This window comes from Pseudochaenichthys georgianus, unplaced genomic scaffold (genome assembly GCF_902827115.2).
Source record: "Pseudochaenichthys georgianus unplaced genomic scaffold, fPseGeo1.2 scaffold_924_arrow_ctg1, whole genome shotgun sequence".
Classification (NCBI taxonomy): Eukaryota; Metazoa; Chordata; class Actinopteri; order Perciformes; family Channichthyidae; genus Pseudochaenichthys; species Pseudochaenichthys georgianus.
The window spans coordinates 1-26,634 of NW_027263454.1; the positions used below are offsets into that span (position 1 = coordinate 1).

General features: G+C 42.2%; 1 protein-coding gene and 13 non-coding genes across 14 annotated transcripts; all 14 read left to right on the plus strand.

Moving 5' to 3' along the window:
* Window positions 1-783: 783 nt before the first annotated feature.
* On the plus strand, window positions 784-26,469 carry LOC117444755 (arf-GAP with dual PH domain-containing protein 1-like; the record flags this gene model as incomplete). Its single annotated transcript, XM_034080180.2, has 6 exons — window positions 784-930; window positions 4,382-4,465; window positions 6,620-6,682; window positions 7,012-7,083; window positions 8,609-8,837; window positions 25,603-26,469. Coding segments are annotated over 6 exons (624 nt in total), but the record flags the coding sequence as incomplete, so codon positions are not given.
* On the plus strand, window positions 9,258-9,330 carry trnar-ccu (transfer RNA arginine (anticodon CCU)). Its single transcript has one exon. It is a non-coding gene; the product is annotated as a tRNA-Arg (tRNA).
* trnar-ccu (transfer RNA arginine (anticodon CCU)) lies at window positions 9,807-9,879 on the plus strand. The gene has a single exon. It is a non-coding gene; the product is annotated as a tRNA-Arg (tRNA).
* Window positions 10,320-10,392, plus strand: trnar-ccu (transfer RNA arginine (anticodon CCU)). The gene has a single exon. It is a non-coding gene; the product is annotated as a tRNA-Arg (tRNA).
* trnar-ccu (transfer RNA arginine (anticodon CCU)) lies at window positions 12,119-12,191 on the plus strand. The gene has a single exon. It is a non-coding gene; the product is annotated as a tRNA-Arg (tRNA).
* Window positions 12,638-12,710, plus strand: trnar-ccu (transfer RNA arginine (anticodon CCU)). The gene has a single exon. It is a non-coding gene; the product is annotated as a tRNA-Arg (tRNA).
* Window positions 13,114-13,186, plus strand: trnar-ccu (transfer RNA arginine (anticodon CCU)). The gene has a single exon. It is a non-coding gene; the product is annotated as a tRNA-Arg (tRNA).
* Window positions 13,672-13,744, plus strand: trnar-ccg (transfer RNA arginine (anticodon CCG)). The gene has a single exon. It is a non-coding gene; the product is annotated as a tRNA-Arg (tRNA).
* trnar-ccu (transfer RNA arginine (anticodon CCU)) lies at window positions 14,129-14,201 on the plus strand. The gene has a single exon. It is a non-coding gene; the product is annotated as a tRNA-Arg (tRNA).
* Window positions 15,556-15,628, plus strand: trnar-ccu (transfer RNA arginine (anticodon CCU)). The gene has a single exon. It is a non-coding gene; the product is annotated as a tRNA-Arg (tRNA).
* On the plus strand, window positions 16,620-16,692 carry trnar-ccu (transfer RNA arginine (anticodon CCU)). The gene has a single exon. It is a non-coding gene; the product is annotated as a tRNA-Arg (tRNA).
* On the plus strand, window positions 18,185-18,257 carry trnar-ccu (transfer RNA arginine (anticodon CCU)). The gene has a single exon. It is a non-coding gene; the product is annotated as a tRNA-Arg (tRNA).
* On the plus strand, window positions 21,018-21,090 carry trnar-ccg (transfer RNA arginine (anticodon CCG)). Its single transcript has one exon. It is a non-coding gene; the product is annotated as a tRNA-Arg (tRNA).
* trnar-ccu (transfer RNA arginine (anticodon CCU)) lies at window positions 23,791-23,864 on the plus strand. Its single transcript has one exon. It is a non-coding gene; the product is annotated as a tRNA-Arg (tRNA).
* Window positions 26,470-26,634: the final 165 nt, after the last annotated feature.

Sequence of the window (26,634 nt, forward strand, 5' to 3'; positions counted from 1 at the left end):
AGGAAATTGCGTCCATTCAACGTTTTCATTGTTACCAAGGTGGTTGCTAGGGACGCTGCTATCGATATTATTTCTGTTATGTTGTGTAACTGTTTAATGGTGTTATCTTTATTGCTACCCCCTTCCCCGTCAATGTATGGTGTTGGTCCACACCGCAAACGTATTAGTTTAACAAAATCGGCATTTTCCACCGAGAATAAAACGAATGTCGGCCATGTTTTTCTTTTCTGCAGGGAGAAATGTGAAGACACGTAGGGATCTTACAATTTCAGAGGCGTTTTTGTAGAAATACTACGTCTACTACTAATTAAACGGTGTTCATACTGTAGTGTGAAAAAGTAGTTAAAAAACAGCAATACTCAGACTTCAACTGATACGATGATACTGGATTGTCACAGCAGCAAATCAACGAAGCATTTAAGACAAGAAAACTGACATTTAATGCAACATTACAATCGCTGAATACAATATGTCCGAGTCCCTTTCTCCTGGGTTTAAAGCCGAATTGAAATATGTTCGCTTTACAAAAAACCAACATGCTCTTACTTCAGTATATGGAGAATTTTGAACAGTTACAAAGAAAGCCACAGCAAATACAGGCAATACACAGGCCTAACGTCTCTGAATTAAAGTATAGGCTAAATAGATTAAAGTATAGGCTAAATAACGAACTAAATAACCTGATTCGGTGGCGTAGTTTCGACTTTATTGCTTCTTCTAATGTACATGTGCATCAGATATATTCAATGCCTACTAAGTCCTGTATTCTCCCTCTCCCCTAAGGCCAGGGATCCCAAAGCGATGATGAAGATCGAGACCCTGAACGCCACCTTCCAGCCGGCTAAGATTGGAAACCCGTGTGGTTTGCAGATCACCTACCTGAGAGACAACAGCACAAGGAACATCTTCGTCTACCACAGCGACGCTAAGGTACACAGACCAACTGTTGGTATCTCTCTATCCATCCATCTCTCTCTATCTATCTATCTATCCATCCATCTCTCTCTCTCTATCTCTCTATCTATCTCTCTCTATCTATCTATCCATCCATCTCTCTCTCTCTATCTCTCTATCTATCTCTCTCTATCTATCCATCCATCTCTCTCTATCCATCCATCCATCCATCTCTCTCTCTCTATCTCTCTATCTATCTCTCTCTATCTATCTATCCATCCATCTCTCTCTCTCTATCTCTCTATCTATCTCTCTCTATCTATCTATCCATCCATCTCTCTCTCTCTATCTATCTAACTATCTCTCTCTATCTATCTATCCATCTCTCTCTATCTATCCATCCAACTCTCTCTCTATCTATCTATCCATCTCTCTCTCTATCCATCCATCCAACTCTCTCTCTCTATCTATCTCTATCTATCCATCCATCTATCCATCTCTCTCTCTCTCTCTATCTATCCATCCATCCATCCATCCATCCATCAATCAATCTCTCTCTCTCTCTCTCTCTCTCTCTCTCTCTCTCTATCTATCTATCTATCTATCCATCTATCTATCCATCTATTTATCAATCCATCTATCCATCTCTCTCTCTCTCTATCTATCCATCCATCTATCTCTCTATCTATCCATCTCTCTCTCTCTCTCTCTCTATCTATCTATCTATATATATATCCATCTATCTATCTCTCTATCTATCTATCTATCCATCTCTCTCTCTCTCTCTCTCTCTCTCTCTCTCTCTCTATCTATCTATCTATATATATATCCATCTATCTATCTATCTCTCTATCTATCTATCTATCCATCTCTCTCTCTCTCTCTCTCTCTCTCTATCTATCTATCCGTCTATCTACCTATCTATCTATCAAAGCTACATGACTACTATTCAGAGCACGGGTGAACAAGTAAGGTATATATTATAATCAATTATTGTTATTATTATTAACACAGAGTTGCCCATGGCTCTGATACCGATGTTTCTCCTCCCCTCTCACCAGAAGTACATGCAAATTAGGGTAATATGTCATCATGTGACCTTTAGCGACCTTTGAAGCTAATGCTAGCTGCTTTCATTGGGAAAGAGACGGTGTTTCTCAATGTCGAGGAAGGATGCTCCAGAGCCACTATTTCAAGGATGCTACGTCATCGAGTCCCGCCGAAGGACTGTTCCAATGTCCAGGATGCTTGGAATTCTACCGAGGCCGGCGTACTTCGTTGCGGGAAATTTCGAGGCTGCACATGTCTATCCTCCGCGGTCTTAAAATCCCCACAATGCTTTGCGCACGGACCAATGTCCAAATCTTTGGCGGAAATCGCGCTCCATTTAAGGCGGGGCCTCGCATATGACGCACACCTGTTAGCCTGTTCCACCATTCTTCGTTTTCCGAGGCTAGGAAGGATTCTTGCCGCTTTTGAAGCAGCTGACTCGGAGGGACTTGTACTACCAAGGAAGCGTCCTCGACATTGAGAAACACCCACTTTAGCTGCCATTTCCATTTCTTTGGGATAATAATGCAAAGCAGTTGTATTGGTGTTCTTTAATAACCGTGGCTACCAGGGGAAACAAAAGCGCCTTCCACTTCCTGTTTGGGTTGCACGATGATTATTCGTAGTAAAAATGAGGCTTACAGGGAACTAATGTTATCATTATCTCTTCGCCATTATATTGTGCAATTATCATGTACTTCACTGTGTCAAGGCAGCCTCCAAAGACTTCTCATATTCTCCATGTCACGTCTGAGAGTGCAGTAACACAGGGTTGGCGGTATAATATGCACGCTGTCTGCTTTCCTAAACACACTGGGACTTGGGAATGTCCCTCAATAATTCATTTCCTTCTGGCTTTTTGCGTAACTCTTCATTTGTAGTATCAGTGTCTTCAGCGACAGAGCACTCAGGGAGAGTTTGAGGGTGTTTTGGCTCTGAGGCAACGTCTGCTAAGGTAACATGTGGACTTCCAAATTAAGGTAAAAGAACAAGCTTTCAATCAAAAAATAGAGGGGCTATCAACTAAATTGTCTGTGATTGACATTAGCACTGCACAATGAATCAAGTTTTTACCCAAATGTAATATATTGTTTTACAGAAATGTGAACATTTAAAAAATAGCTAGATTGTGCAGTCCTAATGTACATCCACATTAAGGACAAACAGTAGAAATTGCCACACAAATATCGAAAAATGGGAGGACTTAGCAAAACAAAAATGGCAGCAATTGCAACAGTATATACGGGAGGCGTGTGGCGCAGTGGGTTGTGCGTTGGTGTTCGGACCAGGGGGTCACAGGTTCAAACCCCACTGCAGTCAGCATGTCGTTGTGTCCCCGAGACGCTTCACCCCAAATTGCTCCTGTGGGGATTCCCGTCCACGTTACTGAGTATGTAAGTCGTAAGTAATGTATACAATAGTAGGAATTTAAATGACCTTAAAAACGCTTGCATATGTCAAACGTTTTTCAAACCCACCTCTTCTCCTTAGCATTCGTAAACAAGTAGATTGTTGCTTTTATTTGCTTTCAGTGGTCTGTTGTTTTTATTATATGGCTGTTTTTTATTTTTTAATTATTACGTTTATTCTGGTTTGTTTTGTGTTTGTATCTTTTATTTTTAATGTATTTATTGTATGTTTTGTGAGCTTATCTCTCTGTACAGCACTTTGGTCTGAAGGTTTTAAAGTGCTATATAAATAAAGTTGGATTGGATTGGAATATCATATGTGTGTGTTGTCTCTGTTCTGAGTTCATAAACAAAGGAGATATACTAAAAGCCATATTATTAGGAGAGTAGTCTGGGCTCATTTGAACCCTTTAATTGTATTTATTTATTTGTATTATATATACTATTTGGTATGTTCTTTCCACTACTCCTGTCATGCTATGTTTTTTTCTTTATTATTTCTTGTTGGCTGTTCTGTGTGTCTTCTAAGTTGAAAAAGGGAAGCATGATTTCCACCCCAAAGAAGTCTGTACACTTCTTCGCAATACATATATTTGAAACATATTATTTGGAGAGTGAAAAGAGCGATGGCGGTGCTCCCTCTGCTGGCTGGGTGGTGGAACTGCAGGCTCGGACAGGAAGGGTTCATTGGGTTCATTGGGTGTCACCGTCACTCTTCTTCTGTGGTGCTGTTATCGACAGCTCTGCAGCAGCACAGAGGCCTCTGAACACACCTTAGTGATGCCTTCACTGGCAGCGGAGAAAAAAGAAAAAAACACACATCACTCACTCTGTGTGTGTGTGTGTGTGTGTGTGTGTGTGTGTGTGTGTGTGTGTGTGTGTGTGGTGTGTGTGTGTGTGTGTGTGTGTGTGTGTGTGTGTGTGTGTGTGTGTGTGTGTGTGTGTGTGTGTGTGTGTGTGTGTGTGTGTGTGTGTGTGTGTGTGTGTGTGTGTGTGTGTGTGTGTGTGTGTGTGTTTCTTTATTACAGGAGATGGTGGACTGGTTCAATGCTATCAGAGCGGCCAGGTTCCATTACCTGCAGGTGGCCTTTCCTGGAGCCAGTGATCAGGAGGTGAGCATTTAAAGGTCACCTATTGTGCAACATCCACTTCTTCATGTCTCTTCTACATCAACATGTGTCCCCTCTTCTTCATGTCTCTTCTACATCAACATGTGTCCCCTCTTCTCCATGTCTCTTCTACATCAACATGTGTCCCCTCTTCTTCATGTCTCTTCTACATCAACATGTGTCCCCTCTTCTTCATGTCTCTTCTACATCACATGTGTCCCCTCTTCTTCATGTCTCTTCTACATCAACATGTGTCCCCTCTTCTTCATGTCTCTTCTACATCAACATGTGTCCCCTCTTCTTCATGTCTCTTCTACATCAACATGTGTCCCCTCTTCTTCATGTCTCTTCTACATCAACATGTGTCCCCTCTTCTTCATGTCTCTTCTACATCACATGTGTCCCCTCTTCTTCATGTCTCTTCTACATCAACATGTGTCCCCTCTTCTTCATGTCTCTTCTACATCAACATGTGTCCCCTCTTCTTCATGTCTCTTCTACATCAACATGTGTCCCCTCTTCTTCATGTCTCTTCTACATCAACATGTGTCCCCTCTTCTTCATGTCTCTTCTACATCAACATGTGTCCCCTCTTCTTCATGTCTCTTCTACATCAACATGTGTCCCCTCTTCTTCATGTCTCTTCTACATCAACATGTGTCCCCTCTTCTTCATGTCTCTTCTACATCAACATGTGTCCCCTCTTCTCCATGTCTCTTCTACATCAACATGTGTCCCCTCTTCTTCATGTCTCTTCTACATCAACATGTGTCCCCTCTTCTTCATGTCTCTTCTACATCAACATGTGTCCCATCTTCTTCATGTCTCTACATCAACATGTGTCCCCTCTTCTTCATGTCTCTTCTACATCAACATGTGTCCCCTCTTCTTCATGTCTCTTCTACATCAACATGTGTCCCCTCTTCTTCATGTCTCTACATCAACATGTGTCCCCTCTTCTCCATGTCTCTTCTACATCAACATGTGTCCCCTCTTCTTCATGTCTCTTCTACATCAACATGTGTCCCCTCTTCTTCATGTCTCTTCTACATCAACATGTGTCCCTTCTTCTTCATGTCTCTTCTACATCAACATGTGTCCCCTCTTCTTCATGTCTCTTCTACATCAACATGTGTCCCCTCTTCTTCATGTCTCTTCTACATCAACATGTGTCCCTCTTCTTCATGTCTCTTCTACATCAACATGTGTCCCCTCTTCTTCATGTCTCTTCTACATCAACATGTGTCCCCTCTGTGGAAAGAGACTCTGAAAGTGTCAGGAACAAAGATTTTCTCTCTTTTTGATCCATTTCTATAAAAACCTGTCTGAAAATGAGCTGATCAGATTTTGGCCACTTTATGATGTCATCACGATGTGTTGGCTTGTGTAACCATTAGCCAATCAGCAACAAGGTAACCCCCCCCCCCCCCCCCCTTATCACCTGAATCTCCTCTAGAGCTCCATTGAGTTCTTTGTAACCAAATATCGCTCAGAGGGGCGTGGGGAGGGGCTCCTTATGTTCATCTAAAGCAGGGGTGTCAAACTCAATTTCATCACGGGCCACATCAACATTATGGTTGCATTCAAAGGGCCGGTTGTAACTTTAAGACTATATAAAAATACATAATACATTTTTAATATATATAAAATAATGTATTATATTACATAATGACATTTTGAAAAAAAAAAAAAATTTGAGAAAAAGTCAAATTTGAGATGCATTGTGGGACATGTAGTTTATGGGCAATGTGCTTCTGTAAAGTAGCATGTAACCGTATAATAAACATATTATATTCTTTGCAAGCTCTTGTGGGGCCAAATACAAAATATAGGTTCTTAATTTACTTCTAAATTATTTGTTTATTTATTTGTTGTGTGTTTTTTTTGCTGAATGACGAATTTGTTTTAAACCTTTGAGCAAACATTAAATCAAAATGGTATTTTTTCATGATTCTTTGTGGAGAAGGTTTTACAGATCCCAGTTTTAAGCTTGGTCGATTAACTTATTGAAAAAATAATTGAGTCAAAGACATTGTCATAGCTATATATAGCTATTTAGCTCTAAATGCTAACGATAGTCCCAACATCATCCATCTTTTGTGCCCTATTTGGCATCCTATGATTTCACGTATCTCTCGTTCGTCTTCTTTCCTCCAGCTGGTGCCTAAACTGACCCGAAGCTTCATGAAGGAAGGATTTATGGAGAAAACCGGTCCAAAGGTTTGCACACTCACTGGATCCTTAAGTTCCTGCAACGTCAAATCAGGACGTATACTATTACTAAACCTCATTACCAAAGTTACATTTGCCTAAATCTGAAAGCACCTGGAGATCATAGTAGAATAGCTTCCAACTTTTTGGCGACTTCTTATAATGAAGCAATACTTTCTCTTTGAATGTTGTTCAGCTTAAATACCCCAACTATCACCAAAAAACATTATACTGGGAAAGTTAAAAAACTGGATTGAAACTTTCAGAAAACCCTCTCAACTTTCCTAAATAATAAATTGTCTCTTCAACGTGTAATAGTGTCTTTGTCTCTGCCTCAGCACACAGAGGGCTTTAAGAAGAGGTGGTTCACCATGGACGACAGGAGACTCATGTACTTTAAAGACCCTCTGGTAAGACCGCATTATATCCCCTTTGTTTCTGCTCACTTTCTTCATCAGACTTCCTCTCTCTCTCTCTGGTCTCAAACCACCAGACTCAGGGACAGTTTCACCCCACAGGAACATAAGACTGTTGAACACCTGAACTGTTGAGAAAACATCCCTAACATTCATCTGGTTGCAACTTACAATTTATTTATCTAATGTATCATATTCCAATTACTTGCACGTATGTCTTATTAGCCGCGTTCACACTGCGGTACTTTTCCCACAAAGGTTCATGCGAACTTAGTTCATGCGAACTCTTTAGTTCTCATGACCTAAGTACAGATGGCGTTCACACCGGAATAAGTCCCTGAGGGAGGATTAGGCAAATGAAGCCGCTGACGTCACTTCTTCTTCTTCTGCTTTGGGTTTACTGGCAGGCCGCAAACCACTTCACGGCGTATACTGCCGCCCAAAGTCCCCGGCCGGAAGTCCCCGGAGTTGGGGACTGGCCTAAGTCTTCCGAGTAAATCGCCAGAACGCCGACACCTCCTCATCTCCACCGCTCCCATGTTTTATTTTGTGTTGCCATAAGTGAGTCTCTCTGCGTTTCTGCGCTGGGCTAATGCTAATGCTAATAATGCTAATGCGAGGATAATAAAATGGCGGCTTCACAAAACTTTTTGGGAGTTTTACGGGGCGTGGTTTGCAATCCGCCCAGCCAATCAGGAATATAGCTCTTTTCTCAAAAAAGAGCCGCTCGAAAGTCCCTGCTCTCTAGCAGGGACTTTCGAGGGGGTAAAAAGGTTCGCATGAACTACTTTTAGTACCGGCTCTTTTTGGTGTGAACGCGATCATGAACTAAGTTCGCATGAACCTTTGTGGGGAAAGTACCGCAGTGTGAACGTGGCTATTGTTGTTTTTTATTTGAAGTGGAGCCTCAGGAATGCCAAGTGTGTTCCTATGAGTCAACTGGATACCACATAAATCTAGTCATGATGACCCTACAGCCCGTGCAGACTGCAGTCCAATTCCCAGTCCAATTGGAGTACTTTTGTACATTGACTAAAAAGTCTTTGAAGATTTAGCAGCATTCACCAAAAACCAAACTAGTTTTTTATTGATCAAATATACAGCAATGTTCAGATCTATTCATTATTTATTGTTCAAACAAAGGTGAATGCATTCTTCTATTAATATCATTCTATAAGCATAATATGTTACATCGTTTATCTGTTCATTATGGCGGTCTTTTCACACTAAAATAGTATTGGCTTCCTCTACGGTGGACGTACTGTAACATTTAAAATTAAATAAAGAATTGTCTATGTTTTTTTAACCCTAAATAGGTAGGAAAAGAAAATACAAAACAATTGGGAGACACCTTTGTCCCTCGGTTCCCCGGAGGATAAAGACTCTCCGTGCACTATTTTAACTATTTGATCAGCTCTATTGTGTTGCACTGTGGGAGGAGCCTGTGACCTAAGATTGTCGTTGCCATATCGACACTGTATCTATGTACACATGACAATACAAGCATGTCTGCTCTCAGGACGCCTATGCCCGTGGAGAGGTGTTCATCGGCAGTAAGGAGAACAGCTACACGGTGCTGTCCGGGCTGCCCTCCTCCACGCAGGGACACCACTGGAGCCACGGCATCACCATCGTCACGCCCGACAGGAAGTTCCTGTTCGCCTGCGAGACCGAGGCCGAACAGCGCGATTGGATATCGGCCTTCCAGAGGGTCATCAACCGACCAATGAGGCCGCAGGAATACGCAGGTGAGAGACTGAATGGATTTATTTTCAGTCAGGGAAACATTTAGCCTGTACTCTCTGAAGTGTTTGCTTTCCAGTAGCCTTGTGGAGCAACGGTTTGACGGAGTGGAGTCTGGTTTGTGAACTTTAATCTCTGAAAAATGAAGGATGTTTTTGGATTCGATGGTATTTGAAGACCAATTTGTTTCCCCTGTAGCACCTGATATATCGAGATGCTTGTTTGTAACAAAGTTAAACAACAATTACCTTCTGAACACATAGAATTTCTACAATGAAAAAGCCACTAAAGCTCGGTTTTGTCCTCATGTGTTGTCTTTCATTTAGCCTTTGTTACTCTCACGGAAGCATCCGGGCCATTGGACCACACGTTGTTGTTGGAAGTGGTTGTGTGGGAGTTGAACTGGTGAAATTGTGTGTTGTAAAGCCCCAGTGGCCCAATGGATAAGGCACTGGCCTCCTAAGCCAGGGATTGTGGGTTCGAGTCCCATCTGGGGTGATTAACTGTTGGCCCCCGTAACCCAGAGGTTATTAGGTAATTTATTGGAGTTTCAGCAAAGTTAGAGGAAGTTAGTATCAGCCAAGAAAATGTAGATGTAAGGAAAATGTTGGAAAATCACAACAGGTTACTTGGCTCAAACCAAACAAGCATCAAAGCAGAACTCAATTCAGTGGACAAACTGTATATGGATCTAGTCACTATTGCCCCTTTCACACAAACGCGGTTCCAGGGCCGGTTCGGAGCTTGAAAAGCACCGGTTTTTCGGTTCACTCTAAGCTCCGGAATCCGGTTTGTTTCAAGCACCAAAAAGTTGTCGGTCTAGAAAGCAAGCATCGCATACGTCACGCTTACGTCGGATCTGGGCTGTGTCCGAATAACATGCGACATCCGCCTTGCCGCCAGCTTCAACATGATCTTTAAAATATTTAAAACCATATTTTGTGTGCTGTATGTGTACCTCAGAGTGAGGTGAAGCCCCAGTGGCCTAATGGATAAGGCACTGGCCTCCTAAGCCAGGGATTGTGGGTTCGAGTCCCATCTGGGGTGATTGACAGTTTGGAATGTAACCAAGAGGTCTATGGGTTCATATTTGTGTTTGGGAGAAGTTAGATGTTAACCATGTAAATGAGGACATCATGTCAGTGGTCGGTGATACAAAGCAAAAAGATTCAAAGTACTACAACAGAACTCAACGTAGTGCGAACTGTGTTGAGAGAGAACCACATGTGAAAAGGGCTCAAACCAAACAAGCATCAAAGCAGAACTCAATTCAGTGCACAAACTGTATATGGATCTAGTCACTATGAAGCCATCTGGTAATATTTGGGATACAGATTAGAAGCCTTGAGTTTTGCATTTTGACCGTTGTTTAAACCAGAAACGACACAAGAGATTGGACGTAGGGTCATTTTCTCATAGACTTCTATATAAATAGACTACATTTTTGGCTGTATGTGGACAACATTGGTAACTCAGAGTGTGGTGAAGCCCCAGTGGCCCAATGGATAAGGCATTGGCCTCCTAAGCCAGGGATTGTGGGTTCAAGTCCCATCTGGGGTGATTGACAGTTTGGACTGTAACCAAGAGGTCTATGGGTTCATATTTGTGTTTTTGAGAAGTTAGATGTTAACCATGTAAACGAGGACATCATGTCAGTGGTCGGTGATAAAAAGCAAAAAGATTCAAAGTACTACAATCTCAGTGCTGCGTTTGACACTGTTGACCACAGCATATTACTAGACCGACTGGAAAACTGGGTGGGACTTTCGGAAACAGTTCTAAATTGGTTTGAATCCTACTTAAAGGATATAAACAACTTTGTTTCTATAGGTAAATACACATCTGAGTTGACAAATATGACATGTGGGGTTCCTCAAGGCTCCATCTTGGGGCCTCTTCTCTTTAACATCTACATGCTACCACTGGCTCAGATAATGAAGATCAACAAAATAAGTTACCATAGCTATGCAGATGACACACACATCTAAATTTGTGTGTCATCTGCATAGCTATGGTAACTTATTTTGTTGTTTTTCATTATCTGAGCCAGTGGTAGCATGTAGATGTTAAAGAGAAGAGGCCCCAAGATGGAGCCTTGAGGAACCCCACATGTCATATTTGTCAACTCAGATGTGTATTTACCTATAGAAACAAAGTTCTTTCTATCCTTTAAGTAGGATTTAAACCAATTTAGAACTGTTTCCGAAAGTCCCACCCAGTCTTCCAGTCAGTCTAGTAATATGCTGTGGTCAACAGTGTCAAACGCAGCACTGAGATCTAATAATACTAACACTGAAGTTCTGCCACTGTCTGTGTTTAAGTGGATGTCGTTAAAGACCTTTACAAGAGCAGTCTCAGTGCTGTGGTTTGGACGAAAGCCTGACTGGAACACATCGAAACAGTTATTTAAATGCAAGAAATTACTCAACTGTTGAAAAAGAACTTTTTCAATGATTTTACCTAGAAATGGCAGGTTTGATATGGGCCTGTAATTGTTCATTACTGAAGCATCTAGATTATTCTTTTTTAAGAGCGGTTTAATGACTGCAGTTTTCAGGGCCTGTGGAAAAATACCTGAGTGAAGAGATTTGTTTACTGTATGAAGTAGTTCTGAGGCCATGCAAGGCAAAACATCTTTGAAAAATCCTGTTGGAATAATATCAAGGCAGCAGGAGGAGGATTTCAGAAGTTGAATAATGTCCTCTAGGTTTTTATCATTAATTTGATGGAATTGTGTCATGATGTCTGAATTGATGTTAAGTGGACACCGAGACAACACATTTGCTGTTCCTGATGCTTGTCTGATTTTCTGAATTTTGTCAGTGAAAAAGGAAAAATCATTGCACGCCCTGGTGGTTAGAAATTCAGAGGCTACTGACACTGGGGGGTTAGTTAGTCTGTCGACGGTAGCAAACAAGGCACGTGCGTTGTTTTTGTTTTTGGTAATGATGTCAGAGAAGAAAGATTGTCGTGTGTTTTTCAATTCCAAATTATAAAAAGCAAAAATATTCACAGTTTGTTGGATTCAAACTAGCACTAGAACAGAACTCAATTCAGTGCAAACTCTGTTGAGAGAAAGCCAAATGTGGAATGGTGTCCCCTCACCTCATCTCTTGTTCTGCCACTTAGAGTTCAAAAGCCTTGAGTTTGGCATTTTGGTGGATGTGTTGTAGGAACCTAAAGTGACAGGAGAGGTCGGAAGATAATCGAGGCCATTGTTACCTCATTTAAAAACACATGTTGTCTTCTGTATGTCTAAAAAAGTGGTAACAATGTGGGTGTTCATGCCCCAGTGGCCCAATGGATAAGGCACTGGCCTCCTAAGCCAGGGATTGTGGGTTCAAGTCCCATCTGGGGTGATTGACAGCTGGGCCTATACGCAAGTGCTGTTGGGTTCATGTTAGTGTTTGAGAAGAGTTAGAAGTTAGATGTTAACCATGTAAATGAGGACATCATGTCAGTGGTCAGTGATACAAAGCAAAAAGATTCAAAGTCCTACAACAGAACTCAACGTAGTGTGAACTGTGTTGAGAGAGAACCACATGTGAAAAGGGCTCAAACCAAACAAGCATCAAAGCAGAACTCAATTCAGTGCACAAACTGTATATGGATCTACTCACTATGAAGCCATCTGTTAATATTTGGGCTACAGATTAGAAGCCTTGAGTTTTGCATTTTGACCGTTGTTTAAACCAGAAACGACACAAGAGATTGGACGTAGGGTCATTTTCTCATAGACTTCTATATAAATAGACTACATTTTTGGATGTATGTGGACAACATTGGTAAATCAGAGTGAGGTGAAGCCCCAGTGGCCTAATGGATAAGGCACTGGCCTCCTAAGCCAGGGATTGTGGGTTCGAGTCCCATCTGGGGTGATTTACAGCTGGGCCTAGAACCAAGAGGTCTATGGGTTCTTATTAGTCTTTGGGAAGAGAAAGATGTTAGATGTTAAAGATGGAAATGAGGACATCATGTCAGTGGTCGGTGATAAAACGCAAACATATTCACAGTTGGTTGGAATCAAACTAGCACTAGAACAGAACTCAATTCAGTGCAAACTCTGTTGAGAGAAAGCCAAATGTGGAATGGTGTCCCCTCACCTCATCTCTTGTTCTGCCACTTAGAGTTCAAAAGCCTTGAGTTTGGCATTTTGGTGGATGTGTTGTAGGAACCTAAAGTGACAGGAGAGGTCGGAAGATAATCGAGGCCATTGTTGTCTCATTTAAAACCACATGTTGTCTGTATGTCTAAAAAAGTGGTAAACATGTGGGTTTTCATGCCCCAGTGGCCCAATGGATAAGGCACTGGCCTCCTAAGCCAGGGATTGTGGGTTCGAGTCCCATCTGGGGTAATTTATAGCATAGAATGCACTGAGTGTCTCTTTCGCACAGTGAGAGTGTTCCGGGCCCCTAACCAGGAACACAATGGATCAGCCACTGGCCTCCTCAGCCAGTTATTGTAGGTCTGAGTCCCATCTGGGGCCATTCACAGCCTAGATACAAAACAAAACATGGGGCTTCTCTTTCACGATCGTCGTACACATCTTATTCTGAAAGCTTAGTCATGTGAGTTTCTGCTGCTTTCAACAGTAAGCCAAGAAGCTGTTTTCTGTCTATCTATGTATTCTGCTTCAGTGCCATGGACAGCACCGCACAGAAAACAACACACAGCTTTGTACATTCTGTCTGTATGTGAACAGAACTGGTGAGGTTGTGTTACGTAAAGCCCAGTGGTGGCCATGCAGGTTTCAGGCACAGGTTTCAGATTCATTTGACATTTTGTTGCTTTATATTGATGCGACATGTGTACGAAGCTGGGGGAAAGGTAGCATTTTGAGCCCCAGTGGCCTAATGGATAAGGCACTGGCCTCCGAAGCCAGGGATTGTGGGTTCAAGTCCCATCTGGGGTGATTGGCAGTTTGGACTGTAACCAAGAGGTTGTTTGGTTCTTCGTGTTTGAGAAGAGTTAGAAGTTAGATGTTAACCATGTAAACGAGGACATCATGTCAGTGGTTGGTGATACAAAGCAAAAATATTCAAAGTACACAACAGAACTCAACTTAGTGTGAACTGTGTTGAGAGAGAACCACATGTGGAAAGGTGTCCTCTCACCTTATCTCTTTTTCTGCCACTTACAGTTCAAAAGTCTTGGGTTTGGCATTTTGGCTGGGGTTTTGTAAGAACCAGAAGTGACACAACAGGTTGAAAGATAATCGAGGCCATTGTTACCTAATTTAAAACCACATGGTGTGTGCTGTATGTGTACGAAACGGGTACACATTTGTAGTTTTCATGCCCCAGTGGCCCAATGGATAAGGCACTGGCCCCCTAAGCCAGGGATTGTGGGTTCAAGTCCCATCTGGGGTGATTTACAGCTGGGCCTCTAACCAAGAGGTCTATGGGATCTTATTAGTGTTTGGGAAGAGAAAGATGTTAGATGTTAAAGATGTAAATGAGGACATCATGTCAGTGGTCGGTGATAAAACGAAAACATATTCACAGTTGGTTCGAATCAAACTAGCAGTAGAACTAGGGGTGTAACGGTATCCGTATTCGTCACGGTTCGGCACACGCAGTCACACGACGAATACGCCTTTTTTTTACAAGTGGGAAAAGAGTCTGTAATTCAGGGCAGCATCCACTACACTATTTATAATCCAGGGGGCGGTATTGCGCCTAAAAGCTGATTGCCAGCGGCCCTTAAACAACAAATGAAGAACAAGAAGAAACACATCAACAAAACGAACAAAATACAAGAAGAAGAAAAGTTAGTATGGCGAGTTCAGATAACACACAGGAGCTAGAACCCACCTGCTTCTTTTAAATCAGCTGTGGGAACATTTCGGGTTCCCTGTGGACTACAATAACGATGAAGTGTGCGAGTGGTGGATCGGACGAGGACGGTGTGTTGGCGTTGTTCTACAGCGGTGCGGTATGCTAATGGCAACACGCCAAACATGCTAAATCATATCGGAAGGCATCACCCAGATGTGCCAATCACCGGAGCCCGGCAAAAGACAACAGCAGTTCAGCAGCTGATCCCCGCTGTTTTTAAGAAGCCAAGAGACATGAGAGCCGAGAGACCAAAATAAATAACGGAAGCTTTTGGCATATGTTTTTCAACGACTTTGCGCTCTGGAAACACTTTCTTATTATTTATGATGTAATACTTTCAAGACATCCTTTTTAGTTTTACAGGTTGATGAAACCTTTTTGTTTGACATCAGCCATTATAGATACTATGGCCATCTGAGTGTGTGCGGTACTGTTTGTGGTTTGTTTTTAACTGTTTAATACAGTTAATCATTCAAAATGTCAGAGTTCCTTATTTTGAAACTGAAACTTGCACTACTGTTCAAACATAAATAACAACAAACCTGGAATTATGCATTTGGGACTTTTTTCTGCTTTTCCTTGTTGTACCGAACCGTGTCCTCCAAACCGAGGTACGAACCGAACCGTGACTTCTGTGAACCGTTACACCCCTAAGTAGAACACAACTCAATTCAGGTGAAAACCAAATGTGGAATGGTGTCCCCTCACCTCATCTCTTGTTCTGCCACTGAGAGTTCAAAAGCCTTGGGTTTGGCATTTTGGTGGATGTGTTGTAGGAACCTAAAGTGACAGGAGAGGTTGGAAGATAATCGAGGCCATTGTTAAGTCATTTAAAAACACATGTTGTCTGTATGTCTAAAAAAGTGGTAAACATGTGGGTTTTCATGCCCCAGTGGCCCAATGGATAAGGCACTGGCCTCCTAAGCCAGGGATTGTGGGTTCAAGTCCCATCTGGGGTAATTTATAGCATAGAATGCAATGAGTGTCTCTTTCGCACAGTGAGAGTGTCCCGGGCCCCTAACCAGGAACACAATGGATCAGCCACTGGCCTCCTAAGCCAGTTGTTGTAGGTCTGAGTCCCATCTGGGGCCATTCACAGCCGAGATACAAAACAAAACATGGGGCTTCTCTTTCACGATCGTCGTACACATCTTATTATGAAAGCTTAGTCATGTGAGTTTCTTCTGCTTTCAACAGTAAGCCAAGAAGCTGTTTTCTGTCTATCTATGTATTCTGCTTCAGTGCCATGGACAGCACCGCACAGAAAACAACACACAGCTTTGTACATTCTGTCTGTATGTGAACAGAACTGGTGAGGTCGTGTTACGTAAAGCCCAGTGGTGGCCATGCAGGTTTCAGGCACAGGTTTCAGATTCATTTGACATTTTGTTGCTTTATATGGATGCGACATGTGTACGAAGCTGGGGGAAAGGTAGCATTTTGAGCCCCAGTGGCCTAATGGATAAGGCACTGGCCTCCGAAGCCAGGGATTGTGCGTTCAAGTCCCATCTTGGGTGATTGACAGTTTGGCCTGTAACCAAGAGGTCTATGGGTTCATATTAGTGTTTGGAAGAAGTTAGATGTTAACCATGTAAATGAGGACATCATGTCAGTGGTCGGTGATACAAAGCAAAAAGATTCAAAGTACTACAACAGAACTCAACGTAGTGTGAACTGTATTGAGAGAGAACCACATGTTTGGCTCAAACCAAACAAGCATCAAAGCAGAACTCAATTCAGTGCACAAACTGTATATGGATCTAGTCACTATGAAGCCATCTGTTGATATTTGGGCTACAGATTAGAAGCCTTGAGTTTTGCATTTTGTTTTGTTTAAACCAGAAACGACACAAGAGATTGGACGTAGGGTCATTTTCTCACAGACTTCTATATAAATAGATACATTTTTAGCTGTATGTGGACAACATTGGTAAATCAGAGGGAGGTGAAGCCCCAGTGGCCTAATGGATAAGGCACTGGCCTCCTAAGCCAGGGATTGTGGGTTCGAGTCCCATCTGGGGTGATGTACGGTCTATGGGTTCTTATTAGTCTTTGGGAAGAGAAAGATGTTAGATGTTAAAGATGTAAATGAGGACATCTTGTCACTGGTCGGTGATAAAACGCAAACATATTCACAGTTGGTTGGAATCAAACTAGCATTAGAACAGAACTCAATTCAGTGCAAACTCTATTGAGAGAAAACCGAATGTGGAATGGTGTCGTCTCACCTCATCTCTTGTTCTGCCACTTAGAGTTCAAAAGCCTTGAGTTTGGCATTTTGGTGGATGCTTTGTAGGCAAGGCAAGTTTATTTATATAGTACTTTTCAACGCAAGGCAATTCAAAGTGCTTTACAAAAAAAAATGAGAGACATTAAGCATTAAAAAGAAAAGCTAATCAAATAAACATTAAGGAAAAAGTACATGGATAAAAGTTACAGTGCAGTTTAAGATGTGAATAGTTCAATTAAAAGCAGCGACAAAAAGAAAAGTCTTCAGCCTGGATTTAAAAGTAGTCAGAGTTGCAGCGGACCTGCAGGTTTCTGGGAGTTTGTTCCAGATACTTGGAGCATAATAACTGAACGCTGCTTCTCCATGTTTAGTTCTGACTCTGGGGACAGAAAGCTGACCAGTCCCTGAAGACCTGAGAGATCTGGATGGTTCATAATTTAGCAGGAGGTCAGAAATGTATTTTGGGCCTAAACCATTCAGTGCTTTATAAACCAGCAGCAGTATTTAGAAATCTATTCTTTGACACACATGAAGCCAGTGTAAAGACTTCAGAGCAGGAGTGATGTGATCCACTTTCTTAGTGTCAGTGAGGACTCGAGCAGCGGTGTTCTGAATCAGCTGCAGCTTTCTAATAGATGTTTTAGTGAGACCTGTGAAGACACCATTACAGTAGTCGAGTCTACTGAAGATACAGGCATGGACAAGTTTTTCCAAATCCTGCTGTGACATTAGTCTTTTAATCCTAGATATGTTCTTTAGGTGATAGCAGGCTGATTTAGTAACTGCTTTAATGGGACTGTTGAAACTCAGGTCAGAGTCCATGACTACACCTAGATGTCTGGCTTTATCTGTTGGTTTGAACATTGCAGACTGAAGCTCAGCGCTAACTTTTAAACGTTCTGCCTTGGCTCCAAAAACCATTACCTCAGTTTTATCTTTGTTTAATTGGAGAAAGTTCTGACACATCCAGTCATTGATTTGTTCAATGCACTTACTCAGTGTTTGAATTGGAGCATAGTCTCCTGGTGAAATTGTTACGTAAATGTGTGTCATCTGCATAGCTATGGTAACTTATTTTGTTGTTCTTCATTATCTGAGCCAGTGGTAGCATGTAGATGTTAAAGAGAAGAGGCCCCAAGATGGAGCCTTGAGGAACCCCACATGTCTTGTAGGAACCTAAAGTGACAGGAGAGGTTGGAAGATAATCGAGGCCATTGTTTCCTCATTTAAAAACACATGTTGTCTTCTGTATGTCTAAAAAAGTGGTAAACATGTGGGTGTTCATGCCCCAGTGGCCCAATGGATAAGGCACTGGCCTCCTAAGCCAGGGATTGTGGGTTCGAGTCCCATCTGGGGTGATTGACATTTTGGCCTGTAACAGAGAGGTGTTTGGGTTCATATTAGTGTTTGGAAGATGTTAACCATGTAACTGAGGACATCATGTCAGTGGTCGGTGATACAAATCAAAAAGATTCAAAGTACTACAACATAACTCAACGTAGTGCGAACTGTATTGAGAGAGAACCACATGTGAAAAGGGCTCAAACCAAACAAGCATCAAAACAGAACTCAATTTAGTGGACAAACTGTATATGGATCAATCAATCAATCAATCAATGTTTATTTATATAGCCCAATATCACAAATGTATTTGTTACATTTGTCTCAGTGGTCTTCACAGTGTGTACAGAATATCAGTATGACAATAAGACACCCTCTGTCCTTAGACCCTCACATCGTACAAGGAAAAACTTCCGGAGAAAACCCACAGTTTAAAGGGAACATGGGAGAAACCTCAGGGAGAGCAACAGAGGAGGGATCCCTCTCCCAGGACGGACAGACGTGCGATAGATGCCGTGTGGAAATTGAAAAGATAATACATTTGCAACATAGGTAGTCCAAATGTTTGGAAATGCATGTGTATATAATAGGAAGATGAATCCACGAGGATATCCATCCAGGACCGATGATCCAGGACCACAGCCACGACTCAAGATCCAGGGCTCGCGATCCAGGACACAGGACCGCAGGATCATCCATGACTCCGGATCCCGGCGTATATAGACACCAGAAAGAAAGAGATGTGGGGAAGCTGGGTTAATGGGAACATGAGAGGACACAGGTACAGACAGAGAGAAGGATGAAGTAAGATGTCCCCCGACAAACTAAGCCTATATCAGCAAAACTAGGGGCTGAATCTAATCATCGAAAGCCCGAGTTTTCCCTGAAGTTAGCCGAAAATCCTGCTTCGTAGTAGTGTTGTCACGATACCAACATTTTGGTTTCGATACCGATACCAAGTCAAGAATTGCGATTCCGATTCTTTTTCGATACTTTTCTTAAAAAAAGGGAAACACGGAATATCGGTTTTAAAATTAGGAATAACAGATGATTTAGCAGTCAGAAAAACTAAAGCAGCAGTTACTAAGAACAGAGACGCCAAAGAGTCACATCTAATATAAATATATAAAAGCATTTATTTTAATTGTGGAGCAGTGAGTTTAACATTTTGGCAGCACTGTTGAGCATTTTGAAAATGTATTTTCATGCCTCTGTGCAAGGCTTAGTCTTTCTATCTTTATAGCCACTGGTGTAAAGTAACTAAGTTCATAAACTCAAGTACTACTTGGGTACAATTTTGAGATACTTGTACTTTATTTAAGTATTTCAATGTTTCTTTTGCTACTTTGTACTTCTTCTCCTCTACAGTTCAGAGGTACATGGTGTACTTTTACTCCACTACATGTATTAATCCCTTTAGTTACTTCACAGATCTGGATGAATAATGTGAAATATAATCAAGTGTTAAATCAGACTTTAGTTCCACCTGGAGTAAATCCACCAGCTACCCTGCAGTCTACAAAGTACTTCAGACTAGCTGCACCTTCACCAGCTACCCTGCAGTCTACAAAGTACTTCAGACTAGCTGCACCTCCACCAGCTACCCTGCAGTATACAAAGTACTTCAGACTAGCTGCACCTTCACCAGCTTTGAGAACACTTTCATGATCAATCATTATAAAACATATCACATATATTATTCTGAAATGGACCAATCTGCACAACGACTACTTTTAGTGTCGCTACTTTCATACTTTTACTTCAGTAACATTTTGAATGCAGTACTTTTACTGTAACAGAGTATTCCTACACTCTGGTGCTTCTACTTTTACGGTCGCTACTTTAACTATATTTTGATGATAATACTTTTGTACTTTTATTTGAGGAACATTTTGATTGCAGGATTGTTCCTACATTCTGGTACTTCTACTTTTACTGAAGTACAAGATATATACTTATAACACCTCCGTTTATAGCCTATGAAAAAAACTAATAGAAAACGAAGGCTAAAGCTAACGTTAGCAGATCGTGATGCTAGTTTGCTAGTTAAGTTTGCTCAACGATAATATTGCGACAGAAAAAAAATTCAGTGCACATCACGCTCTGCCGCTCCGACAGGGAGCTCTGCTCTGAACACCTGAACGGCCCGTTCACAGACTTCTGGCGTCTTTTCTGTCAACAAGCCGAGGCGCAGCGGCAGTTGCACTCCCACTTGCAGCCATGCTTCTCGTTTTCTCACATGCTCTGGCAGCTAGCGCGTGGCCGCGTGCACGAGAGAGGGGAGGGACTTGAGAGGAGCGGGACTGCAGGCACGGCAACAGGGAGTGGAAGCAGAGCGCTGAACACACACGGCTCTTATTAAAACGGCGCTTTTTCACGGGAGTACTTTTCCCCGTCATTCTTAAAGTACCGATACTAATGAAACGGAGGAATCGTACCGTTTTTAACTGCAGGGTATCGCGGTACCTTTCAAGTATCGGTACACCGTGCAACACTACTTCGTAGTACACCCCCCAGCACTCTACTGGAGCAGAACTCAACTCAATACAGAATGGATTGAGACAGTCACAGTCAGATATTAAAAGGTTTGCCCTCGCCTTATCTCTTTTTCTTTCACTTACAGTTGAAAAGCCTTGAGTTTGGCATTTTGTCTGGGGTTGTGTAGGAAACAGAACCGAGACAAGAGACGGAAGGTAACCAAGGTCGTTGTTATCTCATTTAAAAACACATTGTGTCTTCTGTATGTCTTTAAAAGTGGTCAAATGTCTGCTTATCAAGCCCCAGTGGCCTAATGGATAAGGCACTGGCCTCCGAAGCCAGGGATTGTGGGTTCGAGTCCCATCTGGGGTGATTGACAGCTGGGCCTATAACCAAGAGATGTATGGGTTCATATTAGTCTTTGGGAAGAGAAAGATGTTAGATGTTAAAGATGTAAATGAGGACATCATGTCAGTGGTCGGTGATAAAACGCAAACATATTCACAGTTGGTTGGAATCAAACTAGCACTAGAACAGAACTCAATTCAGTGCAAACTCTGTTGAGAGAAAACCACATGTGGAATGGTGTCCCCTCCCCTCATCTCTTGTTCTGCCACTCACGCCCCGTCTACACGACAGGCATCGAAAAATGCTTTCAACGCTTCACCCATTCATTTGAATGGGGTGACGTAGTTGATTTTGAATCTTCGCCGAACTGCATTGTGGGGAGCGGAGCGTGGCTTTGCAAGCATCGTGAGCATCACGAGCATCAAATGTTGAGCAACGTTCAACTTTTGAGGCTCGATGCTTGGCATCAGCCAATCAAATCATGCGTATGCAAATCTGACAGTACAAGCGCTAGCCAATCAAACCGCGTGTATGCTGGGAGAGACTACGCAGGTCATTTCCTCATATTCAAAAACAATGGAGCGGTAGTGAATCACCCGGTGCTGAATGATCAGTCTCTGTTCATCTACCGGGATACAAACCGGAGGAGCGAGGCATGGAGGGAGGTGGCAGAGACAGTGGATGAAACTGGTAGGTTTTCGCCTGTTTGGGGAGTTTATATCCAGTTTACTTCGTTTTAACATTGCTTTGTATGCCGGGGGCGGGTGGGAGATTCCTGATTGGTTGTTGGTCGCCTTGGACGCGAGAAATCGCCAAGCCTCAGACACGCCCAGCTTCAAGATTTTTTGATGCCTGTAGTGTAGACGGGCCGTCAGAGTTCAAAAGCCTTGAGTTTGGCATCTTGGTGGATGTTTTGTAGGAACCTAAAGTGACAGGAGAGGTTGGAAGATAATCGAGGCCATTGTTAACTAATTTAAAAACACATGTTGTCTTCTGTATGTGTACGAAACGGGTACACATTTGTAGTTTTCATGCCCCATTGGCCAGTGTTGGGAAAGTTCACTTTCTACATGAACTAGTTCAGTTCACAGTTCACACATTTTAAAATGAACTAGTTCAGTTCATAGTTCATAATTCAAAATGTTGAACTAAAGTTCATGGTTTAAAAAATGAACTAATTTATAGTTTATAGTTATTTTTTCAATACGTTGCTGCGAGCTATTATTTGTCTCCTGTACGATGTTAATGGGATTTGGGTGGTAGTGGATCTGTTTTGGCTCTTTTTTATTCGCCACTCACACATACCGTGAAAGGCTAGTCGTGTGCTTATTCTCAATGTGCCGTTTAAGGTTTGTTGTCGACGTCGTCGATGTACGGACTTGCTTTTTCAAACCGGGCGGACACAGTTTACAGGCAAACGTTAGATTTTTTCCGTCTGAGTCAGTACTGACTTTAACGTAAAACTCTTTTAAATGCTCATACGCCGACGCCGTAGAGTCTCACTCTGAGCGAGTGCTGCTGCAGCTGCTCTCGGCTTCGTCCATACTAATTCATTCATTCATTCAATGCTCGCCGGTTCCGCGGTTCCACATTGTTTGTTGTGAGGAGTCTGATATATTTAGTATATTTATATTTTAGTGCGATAGCCAGGGGTGACAGGCGCGTACGCGTCACAGGCAGCTTGCTGTTGCCAGATTGGGTGGTTTTCCGCATTATTTTGAAGCCTGTTTACGGTGTGTTTTAACTGGGTTTTCGGCTGAAAGGCATATGAAATCTGGCACACTTTTGAACGCCGTTATAATACAGTGCTGAGAATGAACGCACTTTTGAACGCCGTTATACAGCGCTGAGAATGAACGCGTTCTCAATTACGTTCATCTAGCGGAAATACAGTACGTTCAGTTCACGTTCGCCCAAAATATGAACGCGTTCATGAACGATCGTTCATTGAACACGTTCAGGTACATCACTGCGAGGACATCATGTCAGTGGTTGGTGATACAAATCAAAAAGATTCAAAGTACTACAACAGAACTCAACGTAGTGCGGATCTAGTCACTATGAAGCCATCTGGTAATATTTGGGCTACAGATTAGAAGCCTTGAGTTTTGCATTTTGACCGTTGTTTTAAACCAGAAACGACACAAGAGATTGGACGTAGGGTCTTTTTCTCATAGACTTCTATATAAATAGACTACATTTTTGGCTGTATGTGGACAACATTGGTAAATCAGAGTGAGGTGAAGCCCCAGTGGCCCAATGGATAAGGCATTGGCCTCCTAAGCCAGGGATTGTGGGTTCGAGTCCCATCTGGCGTGATTGACAGCTGGGCCTCTAACCAAGAGTTCTATGGGTTCTTATTAGTCTTTGGGAAGAGAAAGATGTTAGATGTTAAAGATGTAAACGAGGACATCTTGTCAGTGGTCGGTGATAAAACGCAAACATATTCACAGTTGGTTGGAATCAAACTAGCACTAGAACAGAACTCAACTCAGTGCAAACTCTGTTGAGAGAAAGCCAAATGTGGAATGGTGTCCCCTCACCTCATCTCTTGTTCTGCCACTTAGAGTTCAAAAGCCTTGAGTTTGGCATCTTGGTGGATGCTTTGTAGGAACCTAAAGTGACAGGAGAGGTTGGAAGATAATCGAGGCCATTGTTAACTCATTTAAAAACACATGTTGTCTTCTGTATGTCTAAAAAAGTGGTAAACATGTGGGTGTTCATGCCCCAGTGGCCCAATGGATAAGGCACTGGCCTCCTAAGCCAGGGATTGTGGGTTTCGAGTCCCATCTGGGGTAATTTATAGAAAAAAATGCAATGATTGGCAACTGAATGAGGGTGACTGTGGCTGCGAGGGAGTGCGGTCGTCTTTCAACCAGAAGGTTGTGGGTTCGATCCCAGCCCGTGCAGCCAACATGTCGATGTATCCTTGGGCAAGATACTTAACCCTGAGTTGCTCCCGATGGCATGGTCGTGAATGTGTGTGAATATTAGTTCCTAGAGTAAGGTCCACTGCTCTGTATGAATGGGTGAATGACATGTAATATGTAAAGCGCTTTGAGGGGTCTTAAAGACTGGATAAAGCGCTAGATAAGTACAGTCCATTTACCATTGTGTCTTTCGCACAGTCAGAGTACTGGGCCCCAAACCCTGACTACAATGGATCAGCCACTGGCCCCCTAAGCCAGGTATTGTAGGTTGGAGACCTTTCTGGGGCCATTTACAGCTTAAATACAAAGCATAGGGCTTCTCTTTCATGATCAGAGAATACATGTAAGCTTATACACCATGGACAGCGCCACACCTTTGTACAATGTCGACGCATTGTGTTACCCGTATTGTTTTTATTCAATGAAAATTGCCTGTAAGTGTACGAAACAGGTGAAAATGTGGGATGTATATCACCATTCAAACAAACCCCACACAGCTCAGTAAACTCTGTGAAATGTTTACTTTATTTGATAATTTCAGTGAAAACTAACGTTCATATTTCTCTTTTTGATTATAATACTGATGAACGTTCAAAACAAAGCACTTTGGCAACTTACCACCTATGTTTTAAAATGCTTAATAAGCACCGTAACTTTCATGATATCATTTCTCGGTCATGATCGGTTGTTTCCGTGAACGGCCGAATGTTGTGTGACGGAAAATGCTGCGGCTGCAATGCATTGTGGGGCAGCATTTTCTCCTTTTCTTTCGTAAAGGAAGGCCCAGTGTTTCCTAAGCTAAAGGAGGTTATAAAGGAAGTTTGAAACCTCCTTTCCTATCATCTAGAGCAGGGGTGTCAAACTCAATTTTATCACGGGCCAAATCAGCATTATGGTTGCACTCAAAGGGCCGGTTGTAACTTTAAGACTATATAAAATACATATACAAATATTTAATATATAAAATAATGTATTGTATTACATTATTGCCTCTGCATTGGATTATTATCGGATAGGGTAATAACTTCATAATTAACTACGTCTGAAAGCAGAAGTCTAGGGCAAATAATTGCAAGTCTCTTCAGTGCGCATGTTACAATGATTTAAAAAGAAATGACATTTTGAAATAAAAAGTCACTTTAAAAAAAAAAATCTAAGTCTGAGAAAAAAGTCTAATTTGAGATGCATTGTGGGACATGTAGTTGTTGGGCAACATGCTTCCGTAAAGTAGTAACCGTATAATAAACATATTGTATTTTTTGCAAGCTCTTGCGGGGCCACTTAAAATGAAGTCGCGGGCCGCATTTGGCCCCCGGGCCTTGAGTTTGACACCCCTGATCTAGAGAATTCAAACGGCTCTTATAATGGCTGCTACTGAGGGACTTCCGGGTCATTTCACTCCGTTAGGAAGGTTCCTAAGCTAAAGGGACTATTCGACCGCAACCCTAGACTACAATGAATAAGCCACTGTCCATTCTTTGTAGGTTTGAGTCAAATCTGAGGCCGTTAACAGCCCAAAAAACGAAACACAAAAACCTGCCTAACCTATAGAACTGCCTCCCCGTTCTTCTGCTTCAACTAACTTTATTTTCTTGTGTCTTTTCAGTGGAGGCCCATTTCAAACACAAGCCTTGAAGACTGCAGGAAGACGAAACTCAGCGACGTCTCATCAGATCAGAGACAATCCCAACGTGTGGCCTGAGACCGTGTGGGGAGGAAGTGGGGATAAGAATATGAAAATATAGAGACAAAGGGACTGGAGCCTATCTGTGTGAAGAAAACTTGAACTCAAATGGGACTGAATGGGTAGATGATGTCATCACTACGCGCCTACCAAACTCGTGCTAAACATTACCATCCCACCTTTCCTCAGCCATGTGGATCGTTCCCTTTCTCTCGTCCGGTCCATCCTACCTGTAATCTAATGTAATTATGTAATCTAGAGTCATTTCACTGGTTGCTTATAACAAAGACAATGCATTGTTAATTTATTGAATGTACAGTTTTGATGACAGTGGCTTAAAATGTGTGTGTGTGTGTGTGTGTGTGTGTGTGTGTGTGTGTGTGTGTGTGTGCGTGCGTGCGTGCGTGCGTGCGTGCGTGTGTGTGTGTGGAGTTTTCTGTGAGGTTGAACCTCTGGCACTGAGACCCTGTTAAAAAGCCTGAACCTACAAAGTGCTGTTAACAACAATTATGCATAAGAACACACACCTGAAATCTCTCAGTGATCGCCGTGGCTGTTAAGGTGGCCGAAGGGTTCTTTAAATCCTCCATGTTCTCTTATTTATTCGTACCGTCGGACATATCATCGTTGTTGCTGCTTTTAAAAAGGATTGTAACGTGACAGGATTGTAATTTATACAACACTTCTACTCTGCAACTGGTTTGTTTGACCATCTGGTTTTGAAGACGCATTGCTGTGTTGAACCTTAAATCACGGTTTGTTTCATTATAAAAAAACTTAACATGAATACAGATGAAGCTGAAATCAAGCGGAAGTGGTGGATTTTTTTCTTTGCAAATATGTCTGTTTTAAACAATTGTACTTTTCAACACGAGGGGGGTTTAGTGTAAAGCCACTGGGAATGAAGGTGCAGTCACATGTACACAGCAGGAGATGGATCACCAGTAATGCAGA